The sequence below is a fragment of the Lonchura striata genome, chromosome 35, assembly GCF_050655825.1.
Source record: "Lonchura striata isolate lonStrDom1 chromosome 35, ASM5065582v1, whole genome shotgun sequence".
Lineage (NCBI taxonomy): Eukaryota > Metazoa > Chordata > Aves > Passeriformes > Estrildidae > Lonchura > Lonchura striata.
The window spans coordinates 4,202,930-4,224,303 of NC_140737.1; the positions used below are offsets into that span (position 1 = coordinate 4,202,930).

A 21,374-nucleotide genomic window follows, 5' to 3' on the forward strand; every position below is an offset into this window, starting at 1 on the left:
CCTTCTACATAAACATAGTAATTCCTGATTTCTAAACTTTCTACATAATTATGTGTGACTTTACCCTATACTACTATCTCATTTCCTAGTTCTTTATAAGAAGGAAATAATCCTCTTAGTTCCCTGAAGGCTTATTATCCCACTCTTGTCTTGGAATTCCCTGGTACAATTTGTAGACATCCCCTTCTCCCTGTATCTGCTCTTTGAATCTGGCCAAAGCACCTGCTGCCCTACCGTGTAGATTTTCCTCCCCCAATTTCATTATTTTTGATACCTGATTTGTTTTTCCCATAGCACATTCTGGGTCTGTGGGCATGGCAGCCACCTGCATACCCTGCACTACTGAGTGTATCGACCTGATAAAGCATGGTATCAGGCAGGGTAGGAATATGATCCCAGCTATTGAACACAATATAAAAAAATATTACCTTTTTCCACCATGCTCCATCAAACAGATGATCCCACCAGGATGCTTGGAGTACGGAGTTCCATTTTTGTACTGGGACATGTGCTACCCTTTTAATTTCTGTCACAGGCCTCTGATGGTTTCTCCATAGTCATCAATCTCTATAGAGCATTATGATTCATTAAACTTTCCACAGACCCCTACTCCCTCTGCTAGTAAATAGTCCAGGGCTATTCTGTTTTGATACACCAAGGCCCTCATTTGGGAGTGTTGTTTAGACAACAGCTCAAGGGCATTTGAGGTGTGGTTAGAGACCATGTCTACCACTGCCCAAAGTCTTATTAGTCGGTTTAACAGATAAATTGGGGTCCTATACCCCCAGCTTTCATCCTGGGCCCATGTTGCAGGACCATAATCCTCTATTATTCTTTCTGCTGGCCACTTCTCACCCCAGGTCTGACCCCCACCAAAGATAGGGAATTTCTTTTTCAAATCCCTTCTTCTGCTCAAAGTTTTGTATAAGGGGGCCCCTAGTGAGCTGTGTTCTGATTGAGGTAGGGTAAAGAAAACGTGTCTGATCAATTGAATAGTGCATGATCCTCTCCACCACTGAGGTAGTTTGCTGTATGCTTTCTTCCCACAAATCCAATATAAACCATTCAGGGCTTTCCACCTGACTTTTGTGTTTTTGGGTTTACTCCAGAATCCTCTCAATTCTCTAAGGATTGGTAAGGGTTAGCTCCAGAGCCTTTGTTCCAGCAGTGTTCAATTTTTTTCTCTCCATTCACATTTAGTGCCTTTTTCCCAGCTCCAGTACCCTACTAGGTACCTACTAGGTACTGGCTTTTGTTAAAGGAATTTACTGTTGGAGTGGACAGACATGAAGTGTATCCCACCATTTCAGTGTGCTCCTTTCCCTCCCTGCTAATGCAAAATGTCCCAATTATAGCATTATCCCATTTCAGGAGTTGATCTAGAGCTAAGCTCTCACCTTTTCAAGGCCACTTCTCTGCAGACTTGAGCCCTCTGCAGATCCAGCAATTGGACAGCCCCAATTCTGTTGCAGTTTCTTGCATCAGATCCACAAATAGGTTTTGATTGGAGGCAGGGAAACTCCAACTGGTATATTGTTTTTTGAGCTGATCATATTGCTCGCTTAGAGTTCTCAGCCTTTCTTGCTCCATCCTTCTTTTTCTCATCTCTGCCTCTTGTCTTTTTAGTTCCTGTGATACCTGTTTAATTTTGCTCTCCGGGTCCACTCCCTCTTTGTTCTTGAAAAGCAGAACATCCTGTCATATTGCAAACAAAGGCGGTCATCCCAATCCTCTAAAAGGTCCATTTTTGGCTCATTTTTGAGGGACATCTTGGTCTCATATTTAAATTCTTCCCGACCCAGTATGTCTGTCCACCCATAACACACATTCCCAAGTGGTTATTGTCATAACACAATGGGTTAGCCTGAAAGTATGCTACAAACACTGACTCCATCCTTCCCCCAGTCCATACTGTGCGGTTACATTTATCACAGATTGGGACAGATATCTGTTCAACATTTCTTTTATGTTCCTTGTGCTCTGACTGCCTGTCCTTGGGGGTCGCCCTTTGTGAGTAACACCTTATTCTTTCTTTTAGCTTGCGTATCCCCTGCTGGGTGCCGTTTATGGGACAGTGCCTGCTTATCTTACCCTTGCCGCAGTTCCTTGGGGCTGGGGCTGTCGGAGCCTCCGATTCCCCGTGTGCTCTCCGGACAGTCTGTATGCAGAGCCCGCACCTTCACCGGGGCCTCACACCTCTGTGCTGGGCCAGTTAGTGCAACGCGTGCTGGTCTTGAGGCACATTGCTGGACTCAGATTGATCAGGATCCCCACGATTATTATTCCTCTGCCTTTGCCTGTGCTCACTGGGTTGCCACCAGTGGTGAGGTAAACCATTTTCTCGGCAGCAAGAATAGTCTTCTGTGGTGTCATACCTGGACTGAGCTGCATACCTCCGTTTAAAGATGCTCCACCTCGGTAGTTTAACTGTATCTGCACTGCAGGGTACTTTATTTAACCTCCGGCACTCAACAGTAATGATTTGAGCTTTTGATCTCAATTTTCCCCTTAGCCTGTTTTGAAACAAATGAAAGCAGATCTCAGAGTCCGCTTCGATTATTCCTAGGCTTGTGGCAAGCTCTTGTTGCTGTCGAGGCAGGATGGGAATGAATAGACTTGACTCAGAAGGCTGCTGAGAGTAAAACTCCCATTTATTCAAAATACACAGCTCTTTTATACAGAGCTTCGCAAGGATCAAATCTATTTGTTCTGAAGTGAAAACCATCCAGAGCATTGGTGCAAAAGTGCTTGACACACAGTGATAGAACTTAACTATAAACAATGTGAAAAACAAGAGAAATAAAGCATTATTTACATTCTTCCCCAGCTCTTTCCCAGCTTTTTTGCCTGGCTAGAAATTCTCAGTTTCTTTCTTTGACTGAATCTGAGACCCACAGCTCTAAGATATGGCTAGTTCCCCTTCTAGGCACTTATCACATAAACCCTTTGGCCAATATTCCCTTCTACAGTGTGTGACCCAAACCTTGTTACAATACTCACATTTGAAATATACAAATGGATAACATTCACAATGAGGTTCAGTGCATCTTATCAGATCCCTGTCAGTCATTTACTTGGCCACCACAAGGTTATCTTCAAATCCCCAGGAGGAGAGGTGACTTTTCACTCTGGCATCTCTTCCTGGTGCTCGACCTTCTTCACTCGGGATGCGTGTGTCCACCCCTTTTCTGCTGTTTGTATTGCTGTATCTGTGGTTAAGAGGACAAGAAAAGGGCTTTCCCAGTGAGGTGTCAGTGGGGCTTCTCTCCACGTTTTTATGAGCACTTTGTCCCCAGGTTGTACTTTATGTGTGGAAAAACCTAAAGGGGCACCTTGTGTTATTATTCCCTGCTTCCGCAATTCCTGCAGATTCTTACTTATGGCTATGAGATACGGCTGTGTCTGTGCATCTTCTATCCTCGGATGCCCCACTGGCATACCATGTTCATATGGCATCCCATACAGCATTTTGAAAGGTGACACTCCAGTCTCGGAGTGAGGCATGGTCTGGATATTCAGCAAGGCTAAAGGGAGGCGCTCTAACCAGGACATTTTTGTTTCCAAAATCAATTTTGCTAATTGAACCTTTAATGTTTGATTTATCCTTTCAACTTGTTCAGAGCTCTGAGGATGCCATGGGGTGTGGTATTCCCACTGGATCCCCAGAGCGTTGGCTTGTTGTCTAATAATTTTTGAGGTGAAGTGTGTCTCCTGGTCCGCATCTATGTATTTTACTAACCCACATCAGGGTATGATTTCTTCTAGTAGAAATTTTGATACTGTCTGAGCCATCACCTGAGAGCTCAGGAGAGCTTCTACCCTGTGGGTTAGTTTGTCCACTATTACCAATAAAAATTTATATCTCCCCACCTTAGGCAGATCAGTAAAATCTACCTGAATCCTTTTGAAAGGTCTGTATGCCACTGGGTGACTTCCCAGTGCCAGCTGCCGTGTTTTTGCCTGATTAATCTTTTGACAAATCATACACCCCTGCACCTCTTGTTTTACCAGTTCATAAATCCCCTTGCACCCGAAGAATCCAGGGAATTGCTCTGCCAGGGCCTGGAATCCCCAGTGTGTTTGTTGATGTAATCTCCTCAGGATGTTTCTGCTGTAGTCTTTAGACAACAGCTCCCTCCCATCTGGCAATTTCCACTTACCTCCTTCTAGCTGGCCTCCTATCTTCTTGTACCCCTCGATTTCCTTCAGGAAGGGGTGGGGAGGATATTCCTGTACCTCCCCTTCTTCGATTCCTGGGGTACTTACCTTCATTAGAGGCACGCTTTTGGCCTCTTTGTCTGCTAAATTGTTCCCTTGGGTCCTGAACTGCATTCCTGTCTGGTGCCCTTTCACGTGGACTATGGCAATTGCCTCTGGCCCCCTTATAACCTTTAAGATTTGCCTGATTATTTCTTCATGCACTAGCCTCTTTCCCTGAGTATTGAGTAACCCTCGTTCTTCCCAAATCTTTCCAAATATGTGTACCACCCCAAATGCATAATTTGAATCTGTAAAAATTGTTCCTTTTTTCCCTTCTAATTTCCACAGGGCCCTCAATACTGCGTACAACTCACAAGCTTGTGCTGACCATCCGGGATTCAGGGGTCCTGATTCCACTACCTCCCTGGTTTTGCCATCAGGAAATATCCTGATTTCCTTTTCCCATCTATGACCCTTGCAGAACCACCCACAAACCATTTTTCACCTTCTTCTAAATCTGGCATTATTTTGATCTGCAGCTCCACCACTTCTGCGCAGTCATGGGAAGGCACTCCTGCGGCTTCCCCAGCCAGGAATCGCGCGTGATTTTGCACCGAGGTAGTTCACAATTCCAAATCCCGGGAGTGGATTAATACAGCCTCATATTGTAGGAGCCTGGCGTCAGTTGGCCACTTGTCAGCCTTTTGCTGCAGAATGCCCCGACGGTCACCTGCAACCAGGGACCTCAGATAACGGGAAGCTGGACAGGACAGAACACACATCCAACCAATATGATTAATGCAATGTTCTCCATTTGAGAGAAGATGGCAGTTTTTATACACTTCTATACAGTTTATAGTTTACAAAGCACTCTCATTGGCAAGCTAACATTGTTTACCTTTGTCTTAAAGTGGCCTAAACCTTACACTATAAACCTATACTACTTTACACCCAGACAGCCCAGTGCTTCGCATCACACCTTAATACAATTTCTATCTGCGCCACAAGCTCTTCATTTCTAACTGTGTCGGAGGCTGGAAGGCCTCACAAGCCCCAAATCTGTGGCCTAGACTGAGGGGAAGCTCAATTCTCACTTCAGACATAAATCATGCCCTCTCTCTCAGCAATTCTGTAACAGTCACCTTCTTAGCCTCCTCCACCAATACTGTCACTGCTACAATTGCTTGTAAGATCCCTGCTTACAGGATCTAAAAGCTTTGATACATACCCCACCAGCTTCTTGGCCCCTGCCCAATCCTGCGTTAAAACCCCATGGGCAGTGTGATTACTGATGTCCAGGAACAGCTGAAAAGGTTTCTTTACATCAGGGAGGCTCAACTCTGGAGCTGCTGCGAGGGTTTCTTTTAATTTCTTGGAACCCTCCTCATCCTGCTCTGTCTACTTTAGCTTGTCCGTGATAAGCTTTTCATGAAGAAACTTTTCCTTCTCACTATATCCCTCGATCCATTGCCTGCAGTATCCTGGAAGCCCCAGCAGCTGCCTGACCTCCTTTTTTGTTCATGGAGGGGGTAAAGTAATGATACCAGTTATCCTGTCCGGATCCAACTTCTTACCTTTTGTTAACCAATGCCCTAGGTACTTGACCTCAGGCTCTGTGAACTGTAATTTCAGTTTGAGACCTTCAACCCTTTTTCCCCAAAGAAGTTTAATAGTGCTATGGTCCCACACATCCTCCTCCCTAAGTCCGGCTGCCAATAGGTCATCTACGTATTGTAGTAATTTGGTCCCTTTAACGGGCACAAACTCACTTAAGAGTTTTTCAAGGGCTTGTCCAAATAGGTTTGGTGAGTACAGAGAATAGATTTACCACCCTCAAATCTTGCACCAGCCTGTAATTACCATCTGCCTTCTGTACTGCCAAGGTAGGAGTGTAATGTCTTGACATGCACAGTTCCAATGTGCCTTTCTTTCTTAGATCTTCTATTACAGCCTTCAGTCCATTCCTGCCTTTCATGGGAATGCAGTACTGTTTAATCCTGATTGGATCCTCCGGTCTCTGGATCTCAGTGTGAATTGGCTCCATGTTTAACCTCCCCGCCTCTTCCTGAGTGGAGTGTTTAACCTCCCCGCCTCTTCCCAAATCACACTTTGCGATTTATCTCATTTTTGTCCTCAGCAGTTATTTTGTATAAACTTACTGTGAGCTGGGAGTCCTGTGCTATCAGGCTTATCCCCAGAGCTACCATTAGATCCCCCCCCAGCAAATTATAATCTGCTTCTTCTACCAGTACTATGTTCCCCAGATAAAACTTATTTTCTATTTCCACATTTGTTAAAACCGGAACCTTAAAGGGTTCCCCTTTAGCCCCAATGACCACCATTGAATCCTTGCTTTTAGTACATCCAGGTGGCAGTCGCTGAACTGTAGTTCTTTCTGCTCCTGAATTGACCAAAACCACCAATTCTTGTTTTTGGGGTCTAATTTTTAATTTTATCAAGGGCTCTCCAGGTGTTCTGGACCCCAAATTATAAAGCCCCTGACACCTCTAATCCTCCTGGAAGATCTGTTCATCCTTCATTCTCTTCTTACAGTCTCTTTTGAAGTGCCCTTTCTGTTGACAGTAAAAGCACTCAGGGCTGCTAACCTGTTTGTTTATGCCTTTCTTCTGAGAGGGGTTAGGTTTTCCCTGGGGCTGTTGTGTTTGTGCCAGCTTTCCGGGATTTTGTATCTGCTCCTGTTTTTGCACTTCCCTTATTGTGCCACCAGTATCCTTGCCTGTGCTTTTTATTTTTCATCATTCCTTCTCATGTAAGCCTTCTGTGTCTCCCTTAGCAATTCTTGGAGGCTTTTCTCTTGACAAGTTTCTCTTTTTTCTAGCTTTTTCCATATGTCCTCCCATGATTTAGCAACAAATTGTGTTTTAAACAGAATACCCCTGACAGGTGAATTAGGGTCGGTGCCCGAATACATTTGGAGGCTCTTTCTCAGCCTCTCCAGCCATTTGGTGGGTATTTCATCCCTCCCCTGGCATTCCCCCAATGATTTACTAATGTTCTGTCCCTTTGGTACCATCCCCCAAATTCCCTGTATTACCATGTTCCTTAGCCCTATCATTTTAGACTGATCCTTCTCTGCCTGGGTGTTCTATGATGGCCTCTGTTCAGGCTTTCTCTCGTGCCACTCCCTCCCTGGGGATTCCTGTGTTCTCAATCATTTATTGCAGCCTGCCGTATCATGTCCCGTTCCTCGGCGTTGAATAACGACCTTAGAATGGCGCAGATGTCATCATATGAATAGATGATGTTCCCCAAAAATTCATCCAGCCTCTCTGCCACCCCTAGAGGATTATCCATTAATTTCCGCATTTCCTTGCTGAAAGCTCTTACATCTCCCATATTGATCGGCACATTTACGTACCCAATGACTCCGGGAGCGGTTGGTACTTCCCTTAGAGGGTAAAGACTGGGTCTGTCCCCTTCCTCCTCACTATCATCATGGTTTTCTCTCCGTGTCTTGCACCGTGTTCTGCTAGCTGGAGGATAAGCAGTTTTCCCAGGGGGAGGTGTGTGCCCGGGATCGTCTGCCTGTTGTGGTGCAGGTGGGGCTGGGAGGGACCTGATGGGTCCGGCAGCAGCGGAGCCGAGGGCTGTGTGTTACACGGCGGTGCCTGTGCCTGTGCAGGCTGAGGCGGGTGCCCCGCTGGTGCAGGCACAGGGGCCTGAGCCTGGGGAGGAGAATTCAGGTACAGGGGTGGAAGATTGTCCAAGGGCTCTGTCTTGGTTTGGAAAGGCAGGAGTCTGTGAAGGAAGGCAAAAGCCTATTGTGAAATGGAAAAGGTAAACTCCCTCTCTCCGAATTACCACAATTTCAAAAAAAGCTCTTAGGTAAAGATATGGGAATGGGAGTAACAGTTCCTTATTAGGAGAAAAACTAAATAAAAAGAATAACAATAAAAATGTAATTAGTACAAACAAAACTAGTGATAGAGTCAGAAACCTAACACCCTGAGGAGTTAGGGTGTTGGCAGTAGTCTAGTTTAATGGTGGCTGTTTTTTCTGGAGTGGCAGATGAAATGCTGCTGGATTGGTGATCTCTAGAAGGGTGGAGTTTTCTTTGAAGGTCTGGTAGTAGTTGGGCTTGGTCTTCCTCTGGGACACCAGCAGAGAAGAGAGCTGCTTTTCTGGGAATCCAGCTAATAGCTGCTCAGTGTCCCAAAAAGTGCAGATTTTATGCAGGTAGGGGTGCTTGGCTCCTCCCTCTGGGTGGAGCATCTCACAATGGGATGATGTAACTTTATCGGTCATGCAGTGAGTCATTCAATGGTCCATTGTCAGAAGATATCTCCCCAGAGGGAGACATTGTTCTTGGAAGAGATAAGAAAACTGCCCAACCTCCAACAGATGGCATATAGAATACATGCTTATTTTACAAGCCAGGACAATTGTTATGGAAAGTTATTCTCATGGTGTAATCTTGTCTCTGAAACTGCAGGGAAAAAAAATTTCCAACAATATCTTTAGTGTTAGAGAGTCAAGGCATTCCTTGGTTCTGGCAAAGATGTGCAACAGAAATAATTTCATCCACACACAGCCTAGCTGTGCAGAGAAAATCATTCCATGACATGTGAGTTTTACTAGATTTTTCCTAAACTATATACAGTCTGAACCAATCTAAATCCATTGGTTTAATGTTCATTGCTTCCAAGTTGTGTAGTTTTTAGTATTTGGTTTCCTACTGGACCCAGATTTCTTTGCCTCTGATGTTAATTAGGTTCGAACTCCTGGATTTCCTTCCCAGACTTTTGCAGACCAGGTGCCTCTAACTCTGCCGGGGGCAGTGTCTGGGGTAGGTGTTGGTTGCTGTTTGCTGCTGGGCACTGATGTTTTGTGGGTATCTTTTGGGGTATTCCCAGTGTGTTGAGATGTTCAACTCATCTCCACTGAGTGGTGTAACAGCCCTTAACAAAACCTTTAACATTTCTTTCTGCAAGGCAAAGGCAAACCAAGCCTGAGTAGAGAAATAATTTTTTTTTTTTAATGAAACTTGCTACATTTTCCACCAACCCAGCTAATGCAGTGTGAGTGTAACTGAGTGGAATTGTTCCGGTGTGTCCCCAGCAGCTGTGGCAGTGCAGGCCCAGCGAGCACTGAAGCTGCAGCAGTGGCAGCAAGGGCTGGCCCCGGTGGCTGGAGCTGCCCAAGGAGGGTGGCCAGGCCGAGGATTTCAGCAGAGGAGGTGTGGGCAGGCCCAGGGCCTTGCCCCGCTGTGGAGCCCTGGCTGCTGCTGCGCTGCCTTCAGTGCAGGCTCAGGGGGGCCTCCCATCCTCCTGCTGCAGGCGGGAAGTGCAAATCTCCGGGGCTGCAGAGACCTGGAGCCCAGGCTGAGGGGTCCCCCCGTGTTCAGCTGTGCTGGCGGCTGTTTCTGGCCTCGGGGCCCCTTGGCATGGGCCACGCCACTTGGCCACCAGTGGTGCTGCTTTGCACTCCTTAGGCAGAGCCCATGTCCTGCTTGGATGTTGGCAGCAGCAAAGTGCCAAGGCAGGCTCTGTGCCAGCCCAGCTTCCTGGGGGAGAGATTGCACCAGAGACAGGATTCTGGCCACAGACTGCTTTAAATGTGCATCCCTTATCTGCACCCTGCACTGGGTGGAGAATTCCCAGGGTAAGGAATTCACAAGGTCAATTCCAAGGGGAAATAATTGAATATCTGCCCTGGCTCTGGCTCTTCTTCTTGCCCAAGCCAATGGCAAAAGCCATACCCATGGCATCTTGGTTTCTATCCCCAGCTTCCAAAGGTGTTTCTTTCTTTCCCCATTCATTCTTTGTACCCAGCCTGAGCTCTGGGTCAAGAGGTCCCATTGTATTCCTAAAGCTGCCATAAGCCCCTGGAGGATCTTTCCTGTAAAATGAGTTCTGCTCTTTGAATCTGTTGTTTCCGCAATCCCTTTTATAGAAATTACTTCTTTTAGAGATGCCTTATTAAGTGATCCAGTGGTTGCTGAGCAATCAGAATTGCTTTTGCCCCCCTGTTAGGTGAGATGGTGTCACCAGAAGATATTGAAGCCTTCCTGCTCAGGGCATTTCAGTGCCAGGCTCTTACAAGCACACACAGCTGTGCCGGTTGAGCTGACCATGGGGGGTAACCTGTGCTTTGTCTGATTCCCTTTCCTCAATAACAGCTTGTCTTGGAACTCTTTTCCCTTCTGCTGCCCTTGAAGAGCCATCCACAAAGACATTTTCTGCCTGAGGCCAGGCAATGTCTCCTGAATCTCCCCCAGGCTGGGTCTGGAGCTGTGTCACTTGAATGCAGTGCTGGGTTTCTTCCCAGCCCCTCTGTGGGCTGTTCAAACAGGAGGCTGGGTTAAACCCTTCCCCTGTCCTTGTGGGAACTCATAATGTCTCTCAGACATTTTTAGAGGTTCCAGGCCTTGGTCAGAAGCATTGTAGACCCTGGCAGACAGCTGAAAAACAGCTGTGATTTTGAGTTTGAGCCATGGAATGAATTACCAACTTTGGAGGTGGAACAAGCAGTCACAAAAGGTTAGATAGTGTAGTAAAAGTAGTTACAAAGTAGAGGGGAAATTTTTTTAGTATTGTACAGGGGGGTTTTAACACATGTACAGGGGGGTTTTCACTTTGTACATGGGGGTCAGAAGTTTTAAGATGGAGGAAAGTGGGCTGATCCTGTTCTTCCTCCTTCTTTTTCCTTACCTCCATGTTCTTGGTGATGTTGGCACTCACAGATTGGTTTAGAGTAGAAAAACACTTGGCAACGTAGGTAGTAGGTATTGGGGAATAATTGTAAACATGTTATACATAATATATCTTATAAAAGATAGCAGCAGCCCTGGGCGGGGAGAGAGACGAAGAAGACAGCAGAGAGAGAGGATGTCAGTGTGTGTGTGTGCCTCTGCCCAGGCCGCTGATCAAATAGCCACAGTCCAAGAACATAATCTGTTAGATAACTAGCAATAAACTGCCTTGAGACCGAACAGCTAAAGCCTGTGGAGTTTGTCTTTGGAAGCACGGGTTGGAGGAGGAATTTCACCACCATATGAGACCCCAGAGCAAGGCCGGGGTTCTCACATGTCCTCACTTCTGAATCCTCCTGTGCCACTGAACAAGTTTCACACCGTAGTAACCGAGCATTGCTCATCCATTGCGAGGCTCTTTTGGTGATCAAAGCTTGAACTTGATGGCAGACTGGAACAGTTGGAGATCCTGTTGTCATCAATTTTGGGCCTCGGTTCTGTTGAATCTGTGGCTGCATAATTCTGCAGACAATGAGGCCACTCCGGCCATTGGGTGAAACATTTTGGCCCAAGGATTCCTTTGGCATGTCCCTGTTTAACATTCACCTAGAATTCCAATTTCTTTTCTGTAGGGAGCACTGTGCTCCAGGACGGTTTAGGGGAATGGAGACGAGAGATCTCTGAAGTTGCTCTTGGGATATAAGGTTTATTAGGGATGGAGAAAGGTCTTGCTTGGAGCTGCCAGATGCAGCACCTGGCAAGCTTGAGGGGATGGGGGAGGGGAGAGACAAGAGGATGCTCTAGGACAGGGTGGAGGTCCTCAGAGGGGGGAAGATACAAGAGAGCGTCTGGCCCCTCGGAGACCCCTTATCAGGGGCTTCAAGGTGGGCTGGAGCAAGACTTGGGCCAATGGTGTTACAGGCACTTGATGTTTTAGGGGAGGGTTACAGGTGAACCATACATTTTGGGGGGTGAGATGGAACAGTTCTATTTGACTTTTGGACTTATCTGTAGGTAACGGTATTGTCCAGCCAGTAGGGAGGATTGTTTTCAGCATGGCTGTATTATGAATAATTATATTTATCCATCCTTCCCAACACTTTTCTGAGTCTGGAAGAGCCAGAGCTGAGGCATCAATATTTTTGGTTGTTCATTTTCTCAAGTTCTGCTCTCTTTCTCCTGTCCATACCACAGCATGGAGGCTGTCTGGGGTTAAAAAGTCCTACAGTGTTCTGGCTGGAACAGAGAATCCTCAATCCAGGTTGTGTAATTCCTTTCTAATCCTCAGCATTGTCACAGCTCCTTTTTGTTCCTGGGTAGTGTTACTTCTAAGATTGCCCACACCCACTCTGGGTCATTCAAGCACAAACCTTCCGTCAAAATATATCCCAAATTTTTAACCTTTTTCTCCACCATTTGCCTTTTTTTTTACCAAGTAGTCAAAAGATTTTTCTTAGCCAGAAAATTCAGCCATTTCACAGAGGCTTTGTTTGTCTACCACTTGTTCTTGTCCTCCTCATTGGAGCCATCCGATTCCCTGACTGGCAGGATAGGAGTGCTGTAGGGAGACATCCCTGGCTCCAAGAGCCCTGCCTTTAGCAGGGACTCCATACCAGGCTGTGAGCCCTTCCTTCCCTCCCCTGGAACAGGGTGTTGCTTTTAGACACCACTTGTCCTGGTTGCTTCCAAGTAATTTGGAGAGGCTCCATATCAAATTTTCCCTCTTTCCATGGGGCTGCCCACACCTCTGGGTTCCCTTCAGCACAGGCCTTGCCAGACATATGACACAAAGGTACAGCAGCAATAGCCTCTGTATCACCTTTTACAATATTACAATGCCACCATCAGATTCCTTCCTAGTTAATTACAATCAGAGTAGGAAGAAAAAGAAAATAGTTTATTTCAAACCTATCCTCCACAGCTCCTAATAGTGATTGAACAAATGATACCAGCTCAGCTTTCCCATTTATTCCCTTAATAATGAAAACACTCCTTTAGAATTTTCCCCCCTTAGGTGTAAGATTCAGGGTGGATGGAGAGGCCCCTGTGTCCATCAGGAGAGGCCTCTTCTGGATGCAGACCCAGCCTGAATGTTCTCCAGGGCTCCAGTGTGGTGGGTCCCCGGTGGGATGGGAGCTCAGAGAGCCCTGCCAATCCATGTCCATGCAGGGGTGGACTTGCTGCTGCTGAGGGTGCTGCTGTCTGTGCTTGCAGTGTCCTTGTGGGCTGCAGCTGGAGCCCTGACTCCTTCCCAGGGGCTGTTTGGGTGGGCTCTGCCCTGGCCAGGAGGGCAATGCCTCTGCCAGGTGCTTGTGGCCGACCCCGTCATGCCCTGGGTGCTGGGGCCCCCTTGGGCCCTGGGGTTGATCCCTCAGGGGCTGTAGGAACTCTGCCGTGGCCTTTGCCTTCAGCTTGGCCTTTTGCTCATCCCTTCTTGCCTTCAGCTGCTGTGCCCTTGTGCCCAAGTGCTGCAGGGCCTTCTTCTGCCACTCCTGCAGCCCCGGTCACTGCCTGTGGGTGCTCATCCTCTGAGAGCTGCTGAGCTTTCTGCAAAACCTTTCCTTTCTGCAGGGACCCAAAGCAAATCCTGAACAGCAAATCCTGATCCTTCCATGTGCACTCTGCATTTCCCAGCTGTTCCTTTGTTTTCCCCGTTGTGCTCAGGGTCCCTGCCCAGCCCGTGTGGCAGAGCCGGTGCCTGTCCTGCCGCAGTGTCCAAAGGCGGCCCCCCCGGCGGGCAGGGCCGGCAGCTCCCCGGGGCCGGGCAGCGGCCGGGGCGTCCCGCAGCCTCCTGGGGGCCGGGGGCCACTGCCGGCCCTGCCCGGGGCTGGTGGGGTCAGGCAGCGCCCGGCGCTGAGCCCCGGCTGCCCCACAGCCCCGGCCCGGCCCCGCAGCTCCCCACAGGCCCCAGCCCGTGCTCCCGGTGCCGCACCTCTGCGCCCGGTGCTGCCGCTGCCAGCGCAGAGAAACCCCTGGCATCCTGACCTCCTGCTTTTCCTGTCTGGGCAACTGGGACTTCAAAATATTAGCTGGCAAATTGTGAGGTTAAGACTCTGTGCAAAAACATCCCAATCCAGAGTATTTTTCTCTTCCTCCTCTTTGCCATCATCCTTTTTCTTACCACATAGATTCCTCCTGTTGCTTCTTGCCTGAACCATATTTTTGCACACTCCCCTTCACCTGATTCCTTCCCAGCACACCAACACCATCCATCCCCTGTTGTCCAAATCCCTTCTCCACTTCCTCAGTATTCTCCCAAGGGACCCTTCAGAGACATTTTGGGATCATCATCCCTTTGGCCAGGCCCCCTTCCTGGCTTTCCCTTTTCTCCCCTCCATGGGTGCCCTGCCATGTTCACTCCCCGAGGATCCCAGGGCACTCACTGATGAGATTTTCAGTGCTCTCTCACTGCTGACCTTTCACAGACCCCCTGATGTGTCACTCGTCTGTCTCCTGGTCACTCCCGGGTCCCCAGTCAATCCCCGGTGCCGCCGCCAGCCAAGGGAGCCGATCACCCAAAGTGGGTGAGGCACCTTCAGCTGCACTTGCTGCCCGCCGCCCCGGAGGGTGGAAGGAATTTGGGATGAGCCCCAGGGTGTGCGGGAAAATTGACATCAGCAGAGAATTCTGTCCAGAAAGCAGACAGAGGAGTCCTGTAGAAGTAATTTAATTCCAAAAAATGGGAAAGGCCTTTGGACATTCCCGATGGGTTATCTCCAATTGTTGGAGCACACAGCCTCCTTTACATCCTAATTCTCCTGGCCACATCTCCCTCTGCTTTCCTCATTGGCTGAAGCACTTGAGAGGTACAGACTTCCCAATCCACCTTCTATATTCCCCCTTCATATACACCCCACTTCTATATGGCAAACGATATTCATGGCTCTGTTAAGGCTTTTTTATGTTTCTGGAAGTTCATGAATAGAGTAGGACCTTGTCTGAGCAGCAGTCTGTGTCATCCCTTATTTCCTGAAACCGATGGCTTCTCCTGTCTCTTCCTTATGAACAGGTCCCTGGTACTATCTCCGAGCAGCTTCAGAGCATCTGTTTGTAAAGACACTTTCCTGTTGTTCCTTTCATGGGGTCCCCCGTTTGTGGGACATCCCCCCTGGAGCAGGGTGTCCCCTCTGTGCTGCAGCCCCAGGGCTCGGGCAGAGCTCAGCCAATCAGAGCCCGCGGCGCTGATGACTCACCAGTTGCCAGGCAGACTCGCAGCTCCCCGCGTTCCCCACCTGGACCCACCTGCGCCCCCCCTCGGCCCCATGGCCCCGCGAGGGGAATTTGGGGAGGTGGGAGTGGGGCAGCGCCAAGGCCGGGCCCCCCCGCGCTGTCCTGGCGGGAGCGGCTGCAGTGGGGACCGAGTGCGGGCGGGAGCGGCCGAGAGCCCAGCGCTGCCCCAGCCCGACCTGCCCCAGCTCCATCCCTGCCCCTGCGCTGGGATGCTGTGGGTGTGGGGGGAAGAGGGAGCCGGCAGTGGGTGCTGGGCCTGGGGGCAGGAGGAGAGGGGAAGGAGAAGCAGGCTTGAGGAACAGAATGGTCAAACGATGGACATGGCAGGAGAAGGTGGGATTGTGCAGGAGAAGGAGGAATAGCAGGAGAAAGAGGAGTGTGAGGAAGAGTAGAGACACAAGAGGAGGAGGAGCAGAAAGAGGAAGCAGCAGAAGGTTCCACCACTCCTTCTACTTGCAGTGTCCCCCCAGCCCCAGTAGCATTGCTCCCCCCACATGCAGCAGGTGACTATGGAGATGGATCCATGATTTTCACAGGGTGAATCTTGGTGTTTCTGAGCTTCATCTGTGTCTTGAAGTTTGTGGGATTTTTGGGCTGAATCTTGGTGTTTTGGATGTTCTTACAGACACAAGATTCCCAATGACTTCCTGAGATGAACTTGGGCAAGGAGGAACCTCCAGTCCAAGGTGCTCCCCTCTTGTTTTTCCCTCAAACCAGGATTTATCATTGCCAGGGCGTGGCTGGATGGAGGAGGAGGAAAAGCCCCGGAGATGCTGCAGGAGGAGGAGCTGCAAACCCAGCCCAGGGAGCTGCGGGGAGGAAAGAGCCCCCCTGAGCCAGGAAGGCGGGCGGAGATCCAGGCGGAGCTCGGAGCTGGTGGAGAAGCCTCATGGCAGGGAGAAGCCCCACAAGTGCTTGGAATGTGGGAAGGGTTTCAGCTGGAGATCCAACCTGATTGAGCACCAGAGGATCCACACCGGGGAGAGGCTCTACGAGTGTGGGGAGTGTGGGAAGAGGTTTCGGACCAGATCCCATCTCCTCAGACATGAGCGGAGTCACACAGAGGAGAGGCCCTTCTGCTGCCCCGACTGTGGGAAGGGCTTCAAGCACAACTCCAGCCTCACCGTGCACCGGCGCATCCACACCGGGGAGAGGCCCTACGAGTGTGGGAAGTGTGGGAAGGGCTTCATAGACAGGTCTGGCCTGATCAATCACCAGGTGGTCCACACTGGGGAGCGGCCCTATGAGTGCTTGGAATGTGGGAAGAGCTTTGGGAGGAGCTCACACCTGCGAGCACACCAGTGCATCCACACTGGGGAGAGGCCCTACGAGTGTCCCCAGTGTGGGAAGAGGTTTCAGACCAGCTCCGATTTCCTCAGACATGAGCGGATTCACACAGAGGAGAGGCCCTACCGCTGCCCCGACTGCGGGAAGGGCTTCAAGGAAAACTCCCACCTCACCGTGCACCGGCGCATCCACACCGGGGAGAGGCCCTACGAGTGTGGGAAGTGTGGGAAGGGCTTCTCACAGAGCTCTCACTTGACCCAGCACCAACGGAGGCACCACTAAGGGAAGCCCCGTGAGTGCCCCGAGTGAGGGAAGAGCTTGGAGTGAGGGAAGAGCTTGATGTGCTGCTGCATCTCCATCCCCCATGGGAGGATCCGGCCTGGATGATCCCCAGTGACCCCCGTTGGGCAGAGCCCTGGTGCCCCCGTATGGGGAATAAAACAGAGAGTAAAGCAATGGAGCTGATAAAGGGGCTTGATACCTGAGGTCTGACTGAGCAGAAACTGTATTAGACACAGACACACTTGAAGTCTCCCTGGGCAAGAAGTGACCAGAAAAAATGCTGTGAGACTTTGTGATAAGATAAATGTTCCCAGGTTACTGGATGTCACCAAGAATGTGTATCCAATGGGAAATTGTTACCAAAAACAGAGCCCTCTATAAGCACCATACAAGTCAATCCCTGTATAAACACCTGGTACACTTAATAAAATTGGCTTTGTTCTAAACTCGGATGTCCCCGTCTCTCCATGGTGGATAACCCTGTTGTGGGTGATCCCCGTTGGGTGGGGAAGGCGCTGGAGGGATTTCTTTCCCTTCTCCTGGTGCTGCCGTGGTTTGGTTGGTAATAAATTCCCTCCCTGTGCCCAGGCTGTGTCTGTTGTCCCCGCGCCGGTGCTCGGGGCGGGATCTCTCCCGTTCCTTCTCGGCACTGCCGGGCCTCTCCTCAGCCAATGAGAGAACGCGGTGGAGAAGAGTCAGCCAATGAGAGCGAGCGGGGCTGATGACTCACCAGTTGCCGGGCAGACCCGCAGCAGGCAGTGTTCCCCACCTGGACCCGCCCTCCCTGCCCAGGGCCGGCCCCGCCGTGGGGTCCCCCCAAGTCCCTCCCCAGTGCCCCCATGAACTGGGCTGGGTTTAACTGGGAAGCTTTACTGGGAACACTGGGAGCAGGGGGCAGGGGCCGAGTGACAGCAGGTCTGGAGACACAGGACCCCCCCAAAATCAGCATCATGATGGAGGGTGGGTTCCCGACTGGGCTCCAGGCCTCGGGGAGCGGCTGCGGCCGCCGGCGGCTCAGGAGCTCTGTGGGCAGAGAAAAGGGGGTGACACCGGGCTGGGGGCCCCGGGGAGCACAAACATTCCAGAGGAGGGGGGACATGACTCACGGGACCCCGCAGACTCTCTTGCGCAGGTAGAACCCGATCCCCAGTGCCAGGAAGACAAAACCCAACTCGGGAGTCTCCAGTTCCTGTCAGCATCTTGCTGCGGCAGCATCCAGCAGCATCTCTGGAGTTTCCACAGGGGTCAGGATCTCCCAAAAACTCTCATAGACACCCAAAACCCCTCCAACCACCATCCTCATCACTCCCAGCCCACTCAGGATCCCCTGAAACCTCCCTCTTGATCCCTTCCTGACCTCCCCAGGACCCACCAAAGCCCCTCCTGTCCCTCTCAAGATCCCACAGCCTCCTTCCAGTCGCCCCCACTGCCCCAGGACCCCCAAATCCTCTCCCAGTCCCTTCCTAGTGCCCACCAGGACCCTCAGAACCCCATCCCACCCTCCCCATTATCCTTCAAACCCCTTCTTAGCCCTTCCAAACCCACAACCTCCTATCCCAGTTGAAACCAGGCTCTCTCCAATTCCCTCCCAGGTGCTCCCAGCACATCCCAGTGGCTCTCCCAGCACCCCCAATTCCTCCCCTGTACCCCAGTTCCAACTCAGGGGGTGCTCCAGGCTGACATGCTCCACCTGGCAGGTGGAGGTGAGCCCGGCCCGGGTTGGGGTTTCCAGCAGCACCAGGAGCCGGTGGGTCCAGTCCCCGTTGGGGACCACGTCGGTGGCCACCACAGAGAGCTCCTGCTGGCCCTGGAACCACCTCAGCTGGATGGGAGCAGGCGGCCGGGGCTGGGCCAGGAGCTCGAGGGCAGCAGAGAGATGGACACGCTGGGGGGCACTGGGAGAGAGTGGGTGTAATAAATAAAAAGGTCTTTGTTCATCAAAACGAGTGTTAAGGGAGATAAGAATTTGAACTGAGTAGGTAATGCAATTAGCATAGAAGACTGTGTAACTAATTATATACAAGTTAAATTTTAGGCCAAGGACAATCTGCAAGGAAGATGAGGAGCCTTCATTCCTATGACCCCCAAGGGCCCCAAGGGAAAAAAAGACCCCCAAGCAACCAATTGCACTGGCACAGAGTGCATTGAGAGAAAATACATCAACCCAAAAGAAAATGGGACTATAAAAACAAAAAGGTCAAAGGGGGAAGGTGCTCCGTGGCAGAGCAGAGGCTCCCTGGCTGCCCAGCACTGTTCTTTTGCTTAATACTGCTTGCTTAATAAATTCTTGTTAATTGATTTATCTATAATTAGCCTCTCCAGTTGAATTTGTCCATAACAAATTTGGTGCCGTGACTCGGATAAGGGTGAACGGGTGGGAATTCCTAATCAGGGAGGCGCCCCGCTGCCTCTGCAGCGGCCCTGGTGCAGGCTTTTCCTTCCCAGACCCTTACCGACGAACCCAAATTCGGTATTGAGCACAAGGGATCCCGGTAACCCCGTAATCTTTGTGCACGAAGCCGGGCGAAGACGCAGGACAGCGTGAGTATAAAAGTGGGGATCCGCTGGGTTGGGCTGGGATCCCAGGACATAACGCGTGAGACGTCCTTGTAGGACGAGGCACGGGCAGAGCTCTGAGTAGTGCGGTTTGCAGAGCCCGCGAGGGGCTGGGCACCAACAGGGGCCGCGAGTGTGTGTGTGCCTGAAGGTGTCCTGGGAGATGGGACAGAGGAAAAGCAAGCCCTCTGCTTCCATGGGGACGGGGACCCCGGTAACGCTTCCCCAGATCCCCCCTGACAGTCCGTTAGGTCTAATGATAAAATCTTGGGATGAATATCCTTCAAGGAAAGGGAAGGCTGTGGCAAAATAATACATTATTGTATAAAAGAATGGGGAGGAAAACAAATCTGTAGTGATAATTTATTTTGGCCAGTGTTTGGAAACTTCAAGGACTGGATTTGCCAGGCATTAAACATTTATGTAAACTCCAAAGAACCTTTTGATATGGAAGAGAGCAAGTATGCTGCTGTCTGGATAGTGGGGGAAACAAGAGCAAAACTTTTTGCCTGAAGCACCCAGGGAGGGAAAAAGAAAAATAAAAAGCCTGAGGAAGTTCCAACTGCACCCCCTCTACCATGCATACCTCCCCCTCCTCCACCCCCACCAGCACCACCCGCAGTCTACCCCGATTTAGATCAAGGGGGCGATTTTGATAACCAAGAGGTAGAAATCCCAGAGCCGGTCCCTGAGGAAAATCACTGCATTACTCGTAGTCTAACAAGGGGGGAAAGAGAAAGGGAAGGGCAAGCCCTATATCCATGAAGAGAAGTAGCTTTGGGAATGATCCCTAACCCCAATGTTGGTCAGCATGGACAATCAACCCAAATTCTGGGACTAGGTTATGTGGAGGTACCTCTCAATTCAGGAGATGTGAGGGAACTCAAGAACATGTGAACAAATTCAGAATCCAGCTGAGGTGGCAGAGTACCTGAAAGATAAATGCCATGATAAGTCTAAGGAGAAAAAGATCATTGCAGTGAGCTGGGCCCTGGCATGTGCTTATGACACCGTGCTAGATACTGTAGGGCAGCAGACAGAGGAAGGGGGGCAGGGAGATAAATCAGCAGCTATCCCAGTCACTCAGGCTGCAGCCAACAGCCCCGGCTGGAAGCCAGCAGCTAAACCAGACAGGGAGCCTAAGCCAGCAGCTAAACCAGACTGTGAGCCTAAGCCAGCAGCTAAACCAGACTGTGAGCCTCAACCAGTGGTTTTTGCTATGAGCACAATGGGCCAGTGATGCCTCAGGCCATCAGGGCAGAGATGCCACCTACAAGTGGGTACGAGACCGAGGGGTGGATCTAACCATGGACAGTATTTCTCAGGTGATCCATGACTGTGAGACCTGTGCTGCCATCAAACAGGCCAGGCGGATGAAGCCCCTGTGGTATGGTGGGCGGGGGTCCAAGTACAAGTATGGGGAGGCCTGGCAGATTGACCACATCACACTGCCCCAGACACGCCAAGGCAAGCGCTACGTGCTCACCATGGTAAAAGCCACCACTGGATGGTTGGAAACCTACCCTGTGTCTCATGCTACAGCCCGTAACACCATCCTGGGCCTTGAAAAGCAGGTCCTGTGGAGGCATGGTACCCCTGAGAGGATTGAGTCAGACCATGGGACTCATTTCAAGAACAGCCTTATCAACACCTGGGCTAGGGAACATGGCATTGAGTGGGTGCACCACATCCCCAACCATGCACCAGCTGCAGGCAGAGTGGAGAGGCACAATGGACTGTTAAAAACCACCTTAAAAGCATTGGGTGGGGGATCTTTCAAAAATTGGGAGCAACATTTAGCAAAGGCCACGTGGTTAGTTAACAGCCGAGGTTCCACCAGTCGAGCAGGTCCTGCCCAGTCTGAGCCCCTGAATATAGTAGATGGAGATAAAGTCCCAGTGGCACATGTCAGAGGTTTGTTAGGGAAATCAGTGTGGATCAATTCTGCCTTGAGTACAGACAAACCCATTTGTGGGATTGTCTTTGCTCAGGGACCAGGTTGTACATGGTGGATAATGCAGAGAGATGGAGCAACACGATGTGTACCTCAGGGGGATCTGATTGTGGGGTGAGACTCATGTGCAAATATCACTGTTTGCTGGATGTT

At 50.2% G+C, this 21,374-nt stretch overlaps 2 protein-coding genes across 2 annotated transcripts in view; one reads left to right on the plus strand and one right to left on the minus strand.

Annotated features, from left to right (window-relative positions):
* The window catches only part of LOC146764282 (uncharacterized), a 220,504-nt gene that overhangs the window by 134,381 nt on the left and 64,749 nt on the right, over positions 1-21,374 (minus strand).
* Positions 13,780-17,187, plus strand: LOC146764287 (uncharacterized). Its single transcript, XM_085565344.1, has one exon. The coding sequence runs from the start codon at positions 15,887-15,889 to the stop codon at positions 16,709-16,711; it is 825 nt and encodes a 274-aa protein (XP_085421470.1). The 5' UTR covers positions 13,780-15,886; the 3' UTR covers positions 16,712-17,187.